The 20,126-nt window shown below is 39.6% G+C and overlaps 1 protein-coding gene across 3 annotated transcripts in view; it reads left to right on the top strand.

Moving 5' to 3' along the window:
* Positions 1-20,126, top strand: part of MAP4K5 (mitogen-activated protein kinase kinase kinase kinase 5) — a 2,873,315-nt gene that overhangs the window by 1,693,449 nt on the left and 1,159,740 nt on the right. For 2 of the 3 annotated variants that reach the window (XM_044074299.1, XM_044074298.1), the window contains exon 16: positions 13,423-13,464. The exons of the other annotated variant lie outside the window; for it this stretch is intronic. In XM_044074299.1, the coding sequence (XP_043930234.1) occupies positions 13,423-13,464 (42 nt within the window). The remainder of the gene's footprint in view (positions 1-13,422; positions 13,465-20,126) is intronic. 3 annotated transcript variants of the gene reach the window in all.

The following is a 20,126-nucleotide window of genomic DNA, read 5'->3' as shown; positions in this document are numbered from 1 at the left end:
GAATTTATTCCCCAAGGAAAAAATTTCCGGATGTGGCTATTCATGGTTTACAGCATTCGCTCTGTATTTGTCAATGATTATGTGTTCGAAGAGTAGACTCTTCAATCACATAATATAGACTCGAGTAAAGTCTCACTCAACAGCAAATCTTTTGAACTGTTTGCTTGTAAACTGTATGCCATTGTCAAAAATAACTTTGTGCGGACTACCATGGGCTGTAAAATAATTCTTCATCTTAGTAATGACAGTATTAGATGCTAGATTAGGAAGTAGGTCTGTCTTGAACCAGTTAGAATAACAGTCTACTAACACCAAGTAATGTTGACCATTCCATTTGAAAATATTGGTGGCTACTGTCAATGAAGGTAGTTCACAAATATGGTTTAGCTGAAGTGTTTTTTCTTTTGATGTGACTTAGTACTATTACACACAGAACAAGATGAAAGTATTCTCTCAATATCTTGTGACAGAAGACCACAATACTAGTCCTCTTGCTCTTCATTTGGTAGAGTTTGCTCCTGGGTGACCACTGTGTAAGATAATAAAGTACTCTTGTAGCAATGACTTTGGAATAATAACTTTAGGACCATTCATAACGATACCATTGTCAAACAAAATTACATCTCTGTATGGAAAATAAGGTTGCACTTCTTGAGATAAACTAGATTGCTTTGACAGCCATCCTAGTTTGATGAAGTGGTTGAGCTGTTGTAAAACTGGATCTGTGGCTGTATGATTTCTAAGCTCATCAAGATTTCTCACTTCCATGACTTCAAAATCAAGTTGCTCATTCTCATGCTGTTCAGTGGTATTTCTAGGCGATCTGGATAATGTATCAGCAAGATAAAGGAGTTTGCCTTTCTTATGGACAAGATTGAAGTTATACTTCTGCAATCTCAACATGTCTTGCAATCTGTTTGAAGCTGTATGCATTAGTGACTAGAAGTTGGTGGTCTGTTTCGATCTGGATAGATCTACTATAAACATAATCATGGAACTTTGAACATACAAATACAATTGCCAGAAGCTCTTTCCCTGTCTGAGCATACTGCATTTCACTTTGGGTTAGAGTTCTGGACACATAGGCAACAGGTTGACCCTCTTGTAGAATGACTAGAGCAAATTTCGAAGCATCACAGGAAAGAGTAACTGGGTTGTGGACATCATGTTTCAGGACATCAAATGCTCTTTGGTGCTATTCCACCCTTGACCAGGATACATCTTTATGTGTTAGCTGTCTGAGCGATGCTGATATTTGACTCAAGTTTGGAATGAACTTGCCTAGATAGTTAACCATGCCAAGAAAACATTGCAGGGCTTGAAAATGGTCTGGAGCTGGCATTTCAAGAATAGCTGTTTGCTTAGAAGGGTATGGTCATAAGCCTGAACTGGTAAATAAATGACCAACATAAGTGACTTCTCGTAACCCGAATTTACATTTCTGTGGATTGAGCTTAAGGTTCACTTGATGTGATGTCCTCCTTCCAGAACTTTTCTGAGGTGTCTGTCATGCTCTGCTTCACCATTACCTCCAGCTAGTATGTTTTCTGCTATAATAGCACAGGGATACTGAGAAAGAATTTGCTCCATTGCATGCTGAAATACTTAACTTGCAGAATTTATCCCAAGTGGCATTTTCAGAAATTTGTACCTTCCAAATGGAGTACTGAAAGTGGTTAACAATGAGATTTCTTGTCAAGCAACATTTGCAAAATTAACTCTTTGCATCTAAGGCAGAAAAAACAGTGGCATTTGGCATAAGAGCAGCAATTTCAACTGTACACATTAGATGATGAGGTCTTTTCAGTGCTTTGTTCATATCACGTGGATCAATACATATTCTGATGTCATCTGAACTTTTCTTATGAGCTACCACCGTGGAAGATACACATCCAGTAGGCTCGTCTACTGGACATATCACACCTTGTTGCACCATTTTATTTAGCTCAGCTTTGACTCTGTTCTGCATAGCTATTGGAACTTTCTGGGCTGGCCTGATAACTGGGCTGACATCTGGGTCTAACTTCATGGAGTATACAACTGGAAGCTTGTCTAGTTTGTCTTCGAAACGATCAACATAGGTAGAAAAAATAACTAGGTGAAATTAGAATAGTGGTCTTTTAAACTAACTTGGTGGACTTCCTTGTTAAATGAAAGCAGTCCCATTTTCAAACTGTCTCTGACCCTAGTAATGACTGGACGCACCTCTTGACCACATAAAATAACAAGTCATAGCTTTACCCAGCAGAATAATGTGAAAGCATTACCAAGCCTTCTATCTGAATCTCTTCACCACCATAAGCAACAAGCTTTGTACACTTTCCCAAATCAACCCTTTCACCATCACATACTCTAGTAAATATTTCTGTTGATGTAACATTGCATTTTGAACCTGTGTCAGATTTGAGCTCTATGGGTTTGCCATTTATCCAAACAGTACAAAACACTTCATTCTTGGCCCATAAATCTACTACATTAACTGTTTCACTAAGCACTGACACACCATCAGCATAAAAAGTAGGGGTCACAGCTTTCAGATGATCAACTCATTTCTTGAAATGTTTCCTTTTAATAAAAGAATGTGTGCCTTTTGATTTATAAAACCTTTTAAAATTATTCCACTTATTACATTTGTGGCATTGCTGACCAAAAGCTAAGCATTTTTTTCTTTTTATATTCATAATTTCCACCACAGTTACAACAGTTGGCAATGAAACTAGATTGGGGCCCATGCTTTTGAGTTTGCTGAGTCACTCTTGTGCTTCACTGAGACTGTGTGAACTCTGGAATTTTCTAGAAAGCTCTGGGGTTTACCAGAGAGTGCTGCAGGGGCTACAGTTGCTGCCATGTGCTTGGGTCTGTTTCTTTTAACCAGGTGCTGCATACTATCAACATGAGCTCTATAAGTTACTGGAAGCATGCATGTCTCATTTATAAGCATATTTGTGTGCTTTTCAGTGAGCTCTTATATCTGACAAATGTAATCTCCTTGGCCTTATTCAAAGTTAAATAACTGTCACAAAGCAAAATCTTTCTCACAGCATCATCTTTAATACCACACACATCTGTCTCATCAACTCATCCCTTAAATCACCAAATCTGCACATTTTAGCTGTGTTTCTCAAATCAGTTATATATGCTGTGAAAGTTTCACCAGGCTTTTTGATCCCTTGTGTAAAATAAGTGCTCTTCCATTGTAATGTTTGTCTGGGGGTTGCAGTTTCTCTAAATTTACGTTTTAAGCACTTGGGTTCCTCCCTTGACTCAGCCAGTACAACAGTATGACGGTTTTCCCCCTCTTCTACAAAAATAGCAAGTGCATACACAAATGAACGCTCCCTTTCAATGGCTTCCGACCCAGCTAAATTAAGCAGAATAAATGCCTTTGTATGCTCATCTTTATCAGAAAAATGAAGCCTGTATGAAAATGTCATACTGTTGATCAAGCACTCTCCAGTTCTCTGCAATATTGCTGTCAAACACAAGTGCACTGGGTTTTCAAAATCCATCTGCCATGCCAACAAAGTATGCACAAACACACTGAAAATATGGCCCTTGTAATTATGTACGAACAAGCTGTGCTGTGATAGAGCTTGTAATAACATTCAAATGCACAATAAACTCTTCAAAATACTGTACTTTGCGAAAAGTACTCTGAAATGGCTGTATTTTGCATAAAAAACTTTACTGTAATACTGCACAAGCATGCAAACACTTCATAAGCTTCTGATAACTCAGATATCTTTAATTAATACGAAAAATGCATGCTTAGTGAAAATGTGGTTGTTTCCTTTTATTTTATTCGTTTTATGCAATTTGGACTTTATTTCAAACATTTTCTGTAGTAATGTGAATATTTCTATCAGTGTCGGACATTTTGGTTTATTTAAATATCGTTTAGAGCATTCTATAGGCTTTGTTTCATATTTTGCAAATAAGAAATTCTGTTCTGCGACTTATACGTGCAGTAGGGATGATCCACACCTGTATATTCCTCCAATACTAAGTGCAAGCCTCTCTGACTCAAATTGGAGAACCTGGAACTCTTTCTGGCAACAAGTTGTTGTAGCCATGCCTCTTCTGACACCATGTTGCTCGACCCTCTTAACATAGATGATGAACAGGTGGGGTAGGTCGTTTAGATGCTTTATTACATGAAAACACATCAGGGTGGATAGCAACATCATAAAATATAAACAAACTGATTAACAGACAGACCTTACAGTCATACGTGCTTACATCTCAACAGCTTACTACAAAATGGAAGTCAGGCCTGCACATGCTCAGTATTTATACACTTGTGCAAGCCCTTGGATAGCTTCTTAAAGATGTACACACATAACCTTGATCTGCATCTGATTCCTGAGAAGTTTCATTAGAATTTGGGATGAATGATGCATCCTTCCCTTTATTGATATATAGCAGCTGTGTCTTGACTGTCTAGACTGGTGATATTTCATTGTATGAATTTTTTTAGCAATAGTTACGTAATGCAGCTCAGTTTGTGAACAGTCTGCCTGGCAACACATTTTCATAAACATTAAAAGAGGTATAACTGGGGACTTTGATTGCAAATGTAATATATACAGCCACAATACATCCCCACTGGACTTTTGTCACCAGACTGTGTAGCCATGGAGAGACTAAAACAAGTACAGACTGTATTTCATTAGTAATATTTCAGTGTATTTTGTTTAGTTGAGAATCCATTTTCATAAGCAGTCATTTATACTTTATACACATTTTTATTCAGGCAGAAAGAGCTGTGCATGTGAGAACTACTTGTACTGGAAACGTGTACAATTTTCTTTCAGTTTATGATCACCTGGATGTTGAAATGTAGTCTAGTTTATTTGCTTCCAGTATTGTATTTGTAAATTAGGTACAGTTACTTGCGTAGTTCTTGCAGGACACTAAGAAATAAGAACTGTTAGCTGTGAGGCTGTTAATGTTTACCTTTTACTGATTGAACAGGTTTGTATTGTGTCCTTTGTCCCTACTTTTTCAGGAAGTCCTGTTGTCTCTATGTTAAAACAAACTTATTTTTTACAAGCTTACAGATGTTCTTCGTGTTTCACTGCTGCAGTCATTACATTTGGGTAATCTGCTGGCAGGTTGCCCTCAGTTGGCCTGATTAACAAAGTCTTGGGTCCTGCGTCGGTTGCTGTCCCTTCTTCCATGACATCAGGTCGTCAAAGATATAAAACATGCAGCCAACGCCATTACATCAGTCTTTCTTGCCACGTGGTGCCCGAAGCAGAAGCAGTTCGCAAGTGCCGGTGTGCAGACTCCTGAAAATTTCGTTTTTCGAGTTTCAGAACCAAAGTCTTCAACTAAAAACTAAGTACCCCATTGGGGAAACTTTTTCTTGCTCCTTACCGATGTCAGTAAAAGTTAATAATTGCATTACTTGTGGGAAGCAAATACCTCATAAGGATTTTCATTTGTACTGTATTCCTTGCCTAGGCCCTGACCACAACGTACCTTGCTGTCGGTTTTGTGCTAAATTTAATCAGAGCACTATTAAACGTCGGTATATTTTTGCTTCTGAATACTTTGGCTCACGATTTAATTATCCAGAAATGTCGTCAGTTAGCAATCCGACTATCGGAATACCTAAAAAACGCAAAGAAAAAGAAAGAGACAGGCCGTCGAGGTCCAAAACTGATGACGCTTCTCCTAAGCCAGTCGCCAGTTCACCGGTACTCAGTGAGGTGCTTTCGCAGCTCCTGATACTTGCTGCTTCTGATTCGCAGGCCTCTGCTGAGACCCATCCGGAGTCTGGTATGCCGTGAGATGCTTCAATTATGGAACCCGCGTATGTCTCTACCTTAGATGGGTCCGGAGCCACTGTGCAGGCACTGGCTTCTGAGGGTGTTTTCAGGCCTACAGATTTGTATATCAGACCGATGCCATCTTCAAAACTAAGGCCAAAATCTAAATCTATGTCTAAAAAACTGACGCCTGGGCCCCTATGCCTAAAAAACAAATGATCAAAATGGCTGAAGATTTAATTACTGTGATCAGAGGTAGCCAACCCCTTCCTTTTAAGAGGCCTAGGCAAGACATTAATTATGAATCTTCTGAACAGGATTCTATTTCTTCTGACTGTTCTAATGAACAGGATTTGTCTATACCTACTTATGAGGACTCTGATGCAGAAGATTCCATTCCTTCTGCTTCTCCCCCTGAGGATTTTTCTTTTGGGGAAACTTTACATACCTTAAGGGAACATTTCCACTGGGAAAGTCAGGATTTCTCTGAATCTAAAAAGAGACTTAGGGATTTTCTTCGTCTTCCTCAGCACAGGCCTTTGGCTATACCTCCTGTTCTAGACGTTGTTGATGATGTTTTTTCAGAATCTAGTATGGCTCCTGTTTTTCTTCCTCCAGCTCCTTGTAAGCCAGACAGATACTACAGGGTTCCTGACTCCCACAAATTCCTTTTCAAAAATCCCATTGCAGATCCTGAAACCATTTCACAGGGTCCCAAGGGCATTAAGACCTCTACTGCTAAAAATCCTACCCCTTCTGATAAAGATTTCAGGGCGATGGATAGATGGGGTAAGAAGGTTTGCACTTCTGCAACCTTGGCAATCAGGGCTTTAAACTGTCAATTTCATATGCTTAAATATCAACAGCATATCATGGGACTGCTTAAACAAAAAATGATGTTAATTTCTGACTGTTTGGAAAATAAAGATTTACAGGATTTATTGCATTCAGCTGAACAAGTTGGAAAACATACTTTGCAATGTGGTTTTGATTCTTTGGAGGCCTCTTGCAGGGCTGCTGTAACTGGGTCTGTGCTAAGAAAGCATGCTTATGTTAAAGCAAAATTGTTGGATGCTCCTTTACAACAGGATCGTCTCTTTGGTAATAAGGCTGAAGATGTTTTAAAAAAGATGGAAGATAAAGCTAAATCTATGCAAACTGTGAAAGATTTCTTACAAGTACAACCTCCAAGATTTAGAAGGCACTGGCCTACTAAGAACTGGTCCTTTCCAGTTTCTTCCAGAGCCACTCAAGTGAAACCCAGACATTCCAAAGGCTTCAGGTTTCAGTCACAAGGGACTTTTAAAACAAAACAGTGGGGTGCCTCCACCTCTGGAAACAACAAGGCACCTCTCTATGTCAAACAGTCTCAGTGACTTCCCTCTACACTTACCAAGCACTTACCTTTTAGCCGCCCCTTCAGGGGGAAAACTGGCACTTCATGCAAGAAGCTGGCAACTTATAACCCAGGACAAGTGGGTTTTAAATATAGTATCCCAGGGATACAGATTTCATTTCCACACTTTGCAAATCCCAAATGGATGGCCAGACCTGCCCCCAAATCAGTGGGCAGAGGCCCAGAAACAAGTACTGTCCCTCATGAGCATGGGGGCTATTCAGTCAGTACCAGAAGAGGAAAAGGGACAAAGTTTCTATTCAAGACATTTCCTGGTACCCAGAAAAGACAAATCATGGTGTCCAATTCTGGACTTATTTACTCTAAACACATTTCTGAACATTCAAGATGTTGACTCTTCAGTTACTTCCTATGCTAGGCAAAGATTCCTGGTTGGTAACTCTAGACTTAAAAGAGGCTTACCTGCATATCCCAATCAGGGAATCTTGCAGAAGATACCTCCACTTCAAAGCTGGCTACTTGCATTACCAGTTCTCTGCACTGCCCTTTGGCTTATCTACTACGCCCAGGGTCTTCACAAAGTGCCTGGCTCCAGTAATGGCATTTTGCAGGCAAAGAAATATTCATATATATCCATACCTGGATGATAGTCTAATTCAGGCAGGAAACAAGGGCATTCTTCTAAAACATCTGGTGTTTGTAAAAAGGGTTCTAACTTGTCTAGGATACACCATAAACAAAAAGAAATCACATCTGGTACCCTCTCAAAAAATTACATTCCTGGGTGCAAGCTTGAATACAACTACCCAGATGGCTTACCTTACGCCAGAAAAGCAAATTCATTTGGTAACTTACTTCAAACAGGTGGCCACAAAAACCCTGCTATCTGCAAGACAAATTCTGCAAGCCTTGGGGTTCATGGCCTCCTGCATTCTTCTAATTCCATATGCAAGACTGCATATGAGGAAACTTCAGTGGTACTTAAAAAGTTGATGGAGTCAACATTGTCACAGCCTGGAAACAATGATTCCTATCACACCTTACCTGCAAACTAGAGTTCCTATGGTGGGCAGACGCCTGCCACCATAACAAGGTACTGACATTCACTCCACCCCCTGCCGCCCAAACCCTAACTACAGACGCATCAGACTATGCTTGGGGGCTCATCTGACAGGGAAGTGCATTCAGGGCAAATGGAGCCCAAATCAAATGCACCTTCATATAAATCAGAAAGAGATGCTAGCTGTACAGAATGCACTGACAGCCTTCAAGGACTACCTTCATCCAGGACAATTAATGATAAAGACAGACAACACCACAGTTATGCGGTACATAAACAAGCAGGGGGGGTACACACTGGGTACACACTCCTGCCCCCTTTGCAGACTTGCCATGGCATTGTGGAACACGGCCTTGACCTACTAAATCCAACTACAAGCTCAATTCCTGCCAGGAAAGCTGAATACTCTGGCAGGCAAACTAAGCAGAAATCTCATGGACCCACACGAATGGAAACTGGAACCACGGATTTACAACATGTTGACACGCAAATGGGGGAGTCCAGATATAGATCTTTTTGCCTCACCCTAGAACTATCAGTTGGACAAATTCTGCACAAGAACTCATCACAAAAAAGCCTGGAAAGTGGATGCTCTATCATTCAGATGGAAAAACCTATCAGTCTATGCTTTTCCCCCTCTGCCTCTGCTCTCCAAAGTTCTACTAAAAGCGAAACAGGACAAACCAAAAATGATTCTGATTGCTCCAGACTGGCCTCGCCAACACTGGTACCCACTCCTGCGCAATGTGTCACACCTTCCACTGTGGCACCTGCTTCAGACACCTTACTTACTGTCTCAGCAGAACAACCAAATTCTGCACACTCAGCTCCAAACTTTGAATCTTGCAGCGTGGCTAATCACCTAAATTCACCCTTAGCATCCCTCAGCAAACCTGTGATGGATGTCATTTTGGAGGTGAGAAGGCCTAGAACTAGAAAATCTTATACTGATAAATGGAAAAGATTCTGTGCCTGGAATCAGTCACAAGGAATAAGCACAGCAGTGCCCAATAATCCTCAGATTTTACAATACTTAACTGAGATGCTTCACAAGGGCCTGTCTTTTTCTTCCATAAAAATCCATGCCTCAGCCATTTCAGCTCATTACAACACAGAACCTCCCCTCTTATCTCAGAGGGGCCAAAAACTTAAGACAACCCAGGAGAGCTCCAACCCCTGCCTGGGACCTCAATTTTGTATTGGAAAAACTTACTCTCCCTCCTTTCGAGCCAGCTGCTACTGCAGACTTAAAATATATCTCCTGGAAAACAGCTTTCCTTTTAGCAGTCACTTCAGCTAGAAGGATTTCTGAATTACAGACTCTTATGGCAGTGGAGCCTTTCATTATTTTTCATGCGGACAGGGTGTCTCTCAGGACCCAATCCATCCTTCATGCCAAAGGTGTGTGGTATCCGGTATGGCTCTTAAACAGACCATTCATTTGCCAACTTTCTTTCCCAATACACAGAGCAAGGGGGAGCTGATTCTGCATTCATTGGATGTACACAGACAACTTAGATTTTACTTAAACAGGACAAAATCTCTAAGAAAAACTGAACTACTGATGGCATTTGCTGCAGGGGCAGAGGAAAAGGCTATTTCAAAGCAGACTGTTTCCAAATGGATAAGCCATTGTATTTGTTTCTGCTATACGCACCATGGTAAAACTATCCCCCAGGGGATCAGATCTCATTCCACCAGGGCTGCATCTACTTCTACAGCCTTTCTCACAGGTGTTCCTACCAGAGACATTCTAGAAGCTGTTACCTGGAGCTCAGTTCATACGTTCACCAAACATTACCATTTACCTTTCTTCTCTAAATTCAGAGCTGGCTTTGCCACTGCTGTCCTGCAGGGCCTTATATCTGGTCCTAATGCTGTATAAATCCATCCTCCCAACCATAGCTTTGGGATTCTACCCAAATGTAATGACTGCAACAGTGAAACACGAAGAACATTGTACAGTTGTGTACACTTACTATAAATGTAGATGTTTGAGTGTATTCACTGTTGCAGTTCTGGTTACCCTCCCTCCAGCCCCCTGTTTTTCTCTTACTATACCTCTAATTTCTTTTACTATGCTTAAAAGCCTTTTTGGTGTATTTGCTTTTGTTTGGAGGTATATTTTTGTGTTTATATATATATATATATATATATATATATATATATATATATATATATATATATATATTGCTCCCCATTTGGGGGGCACCTGACATCCGGGGCAAGAAAAACTGATGTAATGGCGTCGGCTGCATGTTTTATACCCCTGACGACCTGATGTCATGGAAGAAGGGACAGCAACCGATGCAGGACCCAAGACTTTGTTAATCAGGCCGACTGAGGGCAACCTGCCAGCAGATTACCCAAATGTAATGATTGCAACAGTGAATACACTCAGACATCTACATTTATGGTAAATGTACAAAATTGTACTATCTGTCTTTTGCTGTGATTGCAGATTCTGATAACCTGTAGCAAAAGGAAGCATTTTACATTGAAGTTTGCTCTGTTTTGTAAACTTTAAGGACGAAAATGAAATGCTAACATGAAGAAATATTCTCTCTTATATTGGGTGATTTAGAAATTGCTGTAAAGTGCCCAAAACATTGGGTGTGCACTCATAGTGCAGGCACAGCTTTCAAAAGTATAAGGAGTTTTAAATGCTGTCCCTTAGCAGAATTCCAGTCAACAGCATCCACTTGTTAAAATAGTGTGTCATGAACTGTTTAAGTGAAATTTGCCACTTGATGTTAATTATAAGAAATTTGCTGAAATTATTCTGAAACTAAAGTAGTATCCTTATTGCCCCTGCTTTGAGTTTCAGCAGGAAAGTTGGATCTATAGACAATTATTCACCACCTTTTGTTTAAGTCAGTGACTCTGATTTGGAGTGGTCTCATCCTCATTTTAATAGTGATTATTTAATTTTACATGAAGATACAATTTTTTTTTAGTTTGGTTAAGTTACTGATGGCATGTTTTGACTGAGGGGACATGGACGATTTCTGAAGAACAGAAACTATTTTACACATGTTCTGGACATAAACTGGACAGAACTAGAAGCACTGTGTCTAAGCTAAATTAGTGTACAGGCTGCTACCTTTCTGTATATGCTATATTAATTGGAGATTGTTACTCAATTATAAAGACCTGTCATCAACTGTATTCAAGTAGCAACACCGAAATCACATCCGGAGTGAATGACTGCTTTGCTTAATGGAAAAAAAAATGTTTACCCAGATTGCTTTGGTGCTGCCTGGTAAACATTGACAAATTCTGCTGCAAAGTCTATCTAGGGTAGAATGTCTTTCAGGGATAAATAATGCAGGTTAAAGAAAATAAAACATCAAAAATGCATAATGCATATTCTCATCAGCAGAATGCATTTTGACTTCCTCAGCTTAGCTGTTAATAAACAACACTGAAAACAAAAGGAGTTTGGAGAGATCCATCACCCAGCAGTGTGGACCTTGCAGCTAGGTGAATGTCACTGTTGAAGTGAAACCCTGACCCCATGTGAAAAAGTGAGAAAAATGGTTGTGGATGGATGGATGTGTATTTTTTGTCATTATATATGACTTCATTCATGACAATAAAAAATACATAAACATTGTGCAGTCCTCAGACATGGTGTACTCTTCTTCCCAAGTGGCTGCCCATTGGTCACGTTTAGCTCTTACTCACATTAAGTGTTAAATAAGACTCTGATTACTGTCTATTTTCAGTAGGTACCAACCCAATACTAGGGATCACAACTTTTAGTATTTAACAAATAATCTCTCTGAAATATAAGGGAAATGCAGCTGCTATAGTCAGTTTTTGCATAACATTCTCTCAAACTATATACATTGTGCACAAAAAATGCTCATCCTTTTACTAATCAACAAATCCCTCATTTCACCCCTGATTTATTTATTTATAATATTTTTTGTTGCTCTATATATTTAATCTAAAGTAGCCAACAAGTGCTGAATTTATATTTCTGCATTTTCATTCTAGCAAACTTTCCCTCCTATTCCCTCAACTTCTCTAACAAGTTGACAGCCTCGTGCCTGTGGGCTTCTTTGTATATTTAATTTTTATAATATTTTTCTTAAGAACCATCATTAATATCTGTATCAGTTCTTGCACATTCGATTCATATATGCTCCCTCTTCAGTTGCCAAAGGAGATATCTGTCCCATCAAAATTGTTTCTCCCCTAATTTGTCTTTCATATTCTGCAGTTTTGCCTTATACTTCCTTAAATCTTCACTCTACCAAAAATACACTTTTATTCTCATGTATGTTGAGAATACAGAATAAAGGGCTATGATTACTGACCCAATCATAATTCTTCATGGTGTTTGGAGCTTTATCTGCTCCATGTACTGCAATGTTACAGAAAAAACAAAAGTGTAGGAGCGCAAAGTGTTTACTGGCTTTCAAAACTTTTGAAAGCTAGTAAAACAGTTGTTCTGTCATTCAGAAAGCAGACAGACACAAAATGCCCCTCTAAAGAATTAATGGCTTTCAAACTTTTAGTCACTTCATTCTGCCATACATTTGTGGCTTAGTGAAGTTCTAGCAGCTTTTAAAAGCGGTTTTACCTTCTGCCACTGTTTGTCAGTCAGCACTGCCCTCTTTCAGTCCCTAGCATGAAAAGTGCTGTGAAAAATGCTTGTGTGTGCTTATTAAGCATCCCTAAGCTGTTAAGCCATCCCTAGTGCAAGACTTGATCTTAACAGTTTTATCTTTCCCTGATTTCAGGGTGTAATCACAGCTGTCATTGCACTCTATACTGTATTATAGTTATAGTGTCTGGGCTTGGATGTTAGTCACTGTTGATACTTTTTGTAGTGGAAGAACTAAAGACAGAATGGGGCGTCCTTGTTTTTATGAATGCTGATAAATATCTCCAATGTAGCTGCCACATGATTGGGAGATGATGTTGCTCATAGAGCAGTGGTATATAAGCATTTCTGGAAAACACACTCCCAACAGTAAACAGAAATGGAGGGAAAACCCATTTGTTAATTTGCTTTTAGAGTTTGCATCGAGTCTACTAGTGTGTTGAGCACCTTAAATAACTGTACTTTCTTAATGGTAGGCATTATTTGAATAGTTTGAATGCTTTATGTTATTGATTATAATTACTTTTTATTGATCTATGTGCTGTGTATGCTATATCTCAGCTCTGAAAGAATATTTTCTTTATTTATTTTTTATTTTCTTTCTTTCTTTTCTTAGGGGACACATTGCCCGTTTGGATATTGACTATAATGTTGAGCAGTAAGTGGAATTTTTCAAATGTTGCTCTTTTGGGGAAGGTTGAGTAAGAGTGGATATTTTCAGTAAATTGTTAAGGCTTTATTAATCTGAAGGTGTCTCCCCAGTTCCTGTTGTTTATAGTGATAGATCATGCTCACCTCCTGGATGGTTAGGGAGTGAGAATAACATCAGTAAACTAAGAAAATCTCTGGCCTTTTTAGGACCAGGGATAGTGTCTAGTCGCTGTAGGGGTGGCTCTGATTTCCAGGGTACTTTCTTTCTGTTTTTCTGGTGGTGCTCTTATTTGGAGGGGAACCTCAATCCTGATTTGTTGTGGTCTGCTGAAATTTACAGAAGTTATTAAACTTGACCTGTTGAAACTGAAGAAATCTCAGGATCTGTTTGTGTCTTCAAAAATGTTTAATTGATTTCTGAGACAGATTGGCACCACTCTGAATCTGTTAGTTAACTAAGAATCCTTAGCGTTTGTGTGACTTAGAAATGGGGGCATTCCCTAGGCTCGTCCCTCCCTGGCTGTGGCCTTCCCTGGGAAAGGAGTGGAGTTAAGGCCCTTTCGAGGGGATGGCCATGGGCGATGCTACCCTTATAAAGCTTAACCCTTTTTTATGACTATTAGTCCTTCAGTTTACACATCCGATCTATTACAGTACAAAGCAGTCAATTACCTACATATCCAATTTATTTCAGTGCAAAGCTGTCAATTGCTGTCAATATTAAAACCATATATTTAACAAAAATAAATCTTGGTGTCACCTTTTTGCTTTACTTTAGTACTTTAAATAGTGTCCAGATTTTTATCCTTATCTTATGCAATGATTATTTTAAGGTAGAGATTTTGCCATGCTTTTGGCTGTGCTTCTTCAGATCTGTCTCATCTTTTTCATTTCAAGGCTAGTGGTTGATTATAGATGTGTTTTTTCAAATTTTTATGGGATAATACATCATGTATTGTCTTGGCATTTTTTGCCAGGTATGCTATGAACCATGTGGCATATGTCTCTCTAACCTTTAGCTGCAAAGGGGCAATTGATCAGCAGGTTCAAAGTAAAGTGGTAAATGGTAGTTGGAGAAATGGAAAATGATTTTGCTGTTTGTGTGGATACCAGTTAAAAGCTTTTGGATAAAGCTTTGTTAGTAAGAATTTTAAGGTTTAAAGTTTTTATTCTGTTTTTAGTTGGTAAATTTCAGAAAGAACATGTAGGATGCTTGTCATATACTGCTGTGTGTCCATCCGTGTCCAACATGGACCATGTGGTGAGTATGTCGACTCAAGGATATTCAGTGAGGTGATTGATCTGCGGGTTCCTTGTCGAGGAATATTAGTAAGAACATTAAAACTTCATTAAAAAATTCCTACAACCTGGCTGCTATTTTGGTTATGTGAAACCCATGGGTTTCTTTAAATTAAAGTTCCTATATACTAGCATCAGCTAGGGAGATCAAGGGTTTAGCCTGAGTTCTGTAGCTACTCCTGGAGCTGCTCTTATTCACTGTGTGAGTTGGCATGCATTAAAGGACGAAAGGATGTGTGTGTACCAAGTTTTACTTGGGGACCTTGTATGTATATGGGTTTGACCTTTATAAAAGTGGATTTTCAGTTAGATACTTAATAAGTGGACTTTTTTTAGTTATACTAGCTAATGCAGTGGCTTTTTTCACAAGGTGTATTATGGACCAAGTGGCTCCTGCATCTAGCTTTAAGCACCAGCGAAGCCAAAAGAAGCACATGCTGGTTGGGTATGCAATATTTGTGGTGATTAAAGTTGCACGAATGTAAAGCCCCAATAAGGGAGTAAACAAGAAAATGGGCTGGCCTGGGCTTGATACTTGGGGCCATACCAGCTGTTGTTGTTTATAGGGACCTAGCTCCATTTGCTTCTGAGAGGTAATATGGCTAAAAGACCTTGCATGGTAATTGATTGTGTTAACATCTTCTTTCTATTCTTAGCAGACTATCGAGCAGTCACTAATTTAGTGTTATCATTTTTGGAGGTTGTATGGGTAGATGGAGATATGTATTATTAGGGGTGAGCCAGTAATTCCTGATTCTAATATTCAGAGGTAGGCTGTACATTTAGCTAAACATATACTATTCATTTTCAAATGTTAAAGCTTATCCTTTGGGGGTGGTGGTTAGACCAGACCATATTGTGTCATGGATCTTGGCAGTCATTGTGACTAGGTGAAGCCCATTGGAATGCTATTAATTAAAGTTACTTTGTGAAAGGACCAGTTGTGGGACATTGATAGCTTAAGTTCTGTGGCTGTAGCTAGAGCTGATTTTATAAAAATTATGGCACGGTGTGATATAAGGGACCTAGAGCTCTGTGCATGCCAGGTTTAACTTGGGGATCTCATAGGTGAATGGGTTGCACAGTATAGAAGGGAATCTTCTAATGGATACTGTTTGAGTGGATAGTGATAATCCTTAGGCCAAATAAATATGGCAAATCCTAGAGACAGACAATTATAAAACATTTATGTAGGTAAAGCCAAACTGGAAAAAAAATTCCTTTGTCATGTAAAAAAAGTTTGACTAATGAATAGGTCCTTTTTAGAAGTTAGTTTAAAATTTGAATCTCTGTGCCGGAGATGTGTGGTGACCACCCTTCTTGAGATGAACAGAGTTACTGGTTTATGCCAAACTGTACAAAAGCTAAGGCTTGCATTACTACACTCACTGTTTTAGCAGTTGTTTTTCGCTGCATTAATTGTTTCCATGTTGAATATGTACACGTTTTAATCTTTTTTATAGTCTTTAGTTAGAACTGCCTTGGTTCCGCTTTAGTGAGAGGAGAGGGGACCTGACTTATTTCTGGCCTGAGCTCTAGCTATAGCCACAGAATTTAAGCTAGACACATGGTCTCCCAACTGGTCCTTTCACAAAGTAACTTTAATTAAAAGCATTCCAGAGCTTCACCTAGATACGACTGCCAAATATACTGGTTTTGATAGGGAGCAGAATTTTGTTTGTGACTTAAACAGAACATGCTTGGCCTGGGAGGCAGATATGTGTCCCAGTGACTGCCCCTCGTATGGGACAGGATTCTTATCCATGTGAGGCTGAGTTAGTCTGTTATGCAATTTAAGCAGAACCTAGACCAGTGAATGGTAGTTAGCAAATTTACACTGGGCCTGGCACCCATGTGCCTTGTGAACAGAGTTATCTTATAAATACCAGGCTCCCAATGTCCTGTTTGGATACAGGAAGTCATTATTCTTTTAGGAAAATAGGCTAGGCTTTGAAAGCCGCCCCCCCCCCTGTGATTAACCTAGTAACAATCTTTGAATCTAAAAAATGGTGCCATTCCAGTTTTCTAAGATTGAGGACACATTTGATAAAAAAAAAAAATTGTGTTGAGACCTGATGCCTTTCCTGCTTGTAGTTGGATTTGCCACTGTCTTTCTTTTCCAGTTTGTCATTCTTGTTGCCATGTAGTTGCCTATATTCCATTCTGTCAATGAATTGAAATTTGAAAGTGTGATGTCCTGATTTAACCTTGTATAGCATACCTAGCAAAATCCCCATGACAATTCCTGATGTATTATCCCATAAAAATCTGAAAATACACAACAATAATCCACCACTGTCTTTGAACTAAAAAAAGATGAGACATATCTGAAGAAGATCTCAAAGCACTGCAAAATCTCCATCCTAATATAATGTCTGTCCAAGATAAGGATATAAATCTGGACTCTATTTAAAGTACTGGTTATAGTACCACAAGAAAGCAAAAAAAAGCTACACCAGGATTTATTTTTGTTAAATATATGATTTTAATATTGCTGGTAATTGACTGTTTTGCACTGTAATAGAGCAGATATGTAAACTGAAGGACTAATGGTCATAAAAGGATTGAGCTTTGTAAGGGGAACATCTCCCGTGGCCAGCCCCTCAACTCCACTTCCCTCCCAGGGAGGGACGAGCTTAGGGAACACCCCATTTCTAAGTCGTATAAGCTCACAGAGGCTCCTTAGTTAATTAACCATTAGATTCAGAGCAGTGCTTCTTTGTCTCAGCAAATATTTTTGAAGACACAAACAGCTCCTGAGATTTCTTCAGCTTCTGTAGGTTAAGTTTAATAACTTCTGTAACTCAGCAGACTGCAAGCAATTGGGACTGAGGTTCTATTCTGAATAAGAGCACCACCAGAAAAACAGAAAGAAGCTGCCTTAGAAGTCAGAACCAACCTTGTGGCAACTAGATACCATCCCTGTTCCCAAAAAGGCCAGAGATTTTCTTAGTTTATTGCTTAAATTATTTAGGTTTAGTGCAGTGATTATCATCTCTGCCTTACTGTGCTTGGTTCTGCAGTTTGGTTTTCATCTGAGTGACTTTTGTGCAAAAGTCTACCTGTTTTACTGTGTTCATTTACATTTTTATCAGGTATTACATTTTTTTTAATCCCAAGGATAAGTAAATGGATGATCTTCCGATTTGCTTGTAAGTGTGTATGCCACATGTGAACCTCGGTGTATTCTGCATTTGACTGGTATCCCATTTTGAATTATTTTTCTGCCATCTTCCTACTGAATGCTAGGATAGAGTGTGGCTCTCCTGCTACCCTAAACCAGATTAAGTGGATAATTTGGGGATAAGTGAATGAGTAAATTACTAATCACTAAGCACTGCTTGAATTGCTAGTTGTATTTACAGTCTAGCTTGGAAACAGTTTTGATTTTAGAAGTAACCATTTTCTTGTAACCTTACCAGTTAAAATGAACAAAGTCACTTTGCTGGTATATCATTTCTGTGTTAGTAAAATTTTAAAGTTATTGTTTTGGTTTGCATGTTCTCATGCAAGGTTTTTCTTTAAGGCAGAAGTTAGCCATGTATTTGTTCTTAGCAGTTGGACATTTCATTTAAAAATATTTATCTATGTCTTTAGAAAATTTTCTCAGCTGTATTAAATTTCTGGGCTATCTTCAAGGGCTGTCTGCAGTGAGCAGCATCTGGTATCACCTTCATCAGATTTCTGCTTTGGCACAATTCTTAAAAGATTTCTAGCTGTGCATGTGCCCCCGCAAGTAAATTCTGTGCCATCACAGCACTGAATTGAGACAGTGTGTTCAACCACTATGATCCTTAGTTCTACCCTCATCTCATTCTTGCTGCTCATGCTGCTCGAGTCCTAGGACCTAACTTGCTTCATAGATTAATAAAATACAAATGCATAGTAAGTATACCAATATTTGTCATATCACCAGACAGGACTCTCAGAGGAGCTTCCCATACTGCCTGAGGAACGAGCATAACATATAGGCATGTTAAACGTTCCAGAGTTTCATACTGCCCAGTCTTTTGTTGATGCCAGCAGGTTATAAAGCAGGAAACTCAGGAATGGGCTTGGGAAGAAGTGGCCCCTAGATGATCCCAGAGGAAGGAAAAGGGTAAAATATCAGGATGCCAGGCAGTGGCCAAAGTATGCACCTCTACACACTCACAGGCCACAGGCAAGTACATTTTTATTAGCCGGTTAAGAACGAGTTCACATTTGTCACTAGAATGTCAGACTGTAAGGAGATGCATTCCCTTTGCAGCAACATTTGAGAGCGAGCCTTGGAGTCCTAGCATCACCCACTTCCATGCTTGAACATGTGGCTCACATGAAAACTGGCCTCAAGTGCCTGATTGTTAGCTTTGTGGTTGAACTTGGGCCTGGAGAGCATTTTCTCTTAACCTCATCAAGTATCAGGGACTCATACTAAGCCCTGGAAACCTGCAGGGCTCAGTGGTTATGCCTTCTGTAATGCACCTGTGCTTATTTTTTTACTGCTTAATAGGGCTTTGCTGAGTGTGTGAGGGGAGTACACAGAAAGGAAGGGAATTTTTGTACCTCTGCAAAGTTTTTTTTTCATCCCCTTGATGTTCTTCGTGTTTCACTGTTGCAGTCATTACATTTGGGTAATCTGCTGGCAGGTTGCCCTCAGTCAGCCTGAATAACAAAGTCTTGGGTCCTGCGTCGGTTGCTGTCTCCTCTTCCAAGACGTCAGGTCGTCAGGGATATAAAACATGAAGCCGACGCCATTTTATTCAGTCTTTCTTGCCGCGCGGTGCCCGAAGCAAAAGCAGTTCGCAAGTCGGCCGACTCCTAAAATTTTCACATTCGTGTTTCAGAACCAAAGTCTTCAAACTAAAGCTAAGTACCCCATTGGCAAAACTTTTTCTTGCTCCTTACCGATGTCAGTAAAAGTTAATAATTGCATTACTTGTGGGAAGCAAATACCTCATAAGGATTTTCATTTGTACTGTGTTCCTTGTCTAGGCCCAGATCACAAGGTGCCTTGCTGTCGGTTTTGTCCTAGATTAAACCAACGCACTGTTAAGCATTGGTATATTTTTGCATCTAAATATTTTGATTCAAGATTTAATTATCCTGAAATGACATCGGTTAGCAATCCAACTACCGGAGTTCACAAAAAACGCAAAGAAAAAGATAGAGACAGACCGTTGAGGTCCAAAACCGACGACAAAGCTTCTCCTAAGCCAGTCACCGGTACTCAGTCAGGTGCTTTCGCAGCCCTTGATATCTGCTACTTTTGAGTCGCAGGCCTCTACCGAGACCCATTCGGAGTCCGGTATGCCGCGAGATTCTCAGAGTATTGAACCCGCGGATGTCTCTCCCTTGGATGGGTCTGGAGCCGTTGAGCAGGCACCGGCT

The sequence above is a fragment of the Protopterus annectens genome, chromosome 6.part0 (assembly GCF_019279795.1).
Source record: "Protopterus annectens isolate FY-2018-M chromosome 6.part0, PAN1.0, whole genome shotgun sequence".
Taxonomy (NCBI): Eukaryota; Metazoa; Chordata; order Ceratodontiformes; family Protopteridae; genus Protopterus; species Protopterus annectens.
The sequence above is the reverse complement of the archived record's forward strand: the minus strand, read 5'-3'. Positions and strand labels throughout refer to the sequence as shown.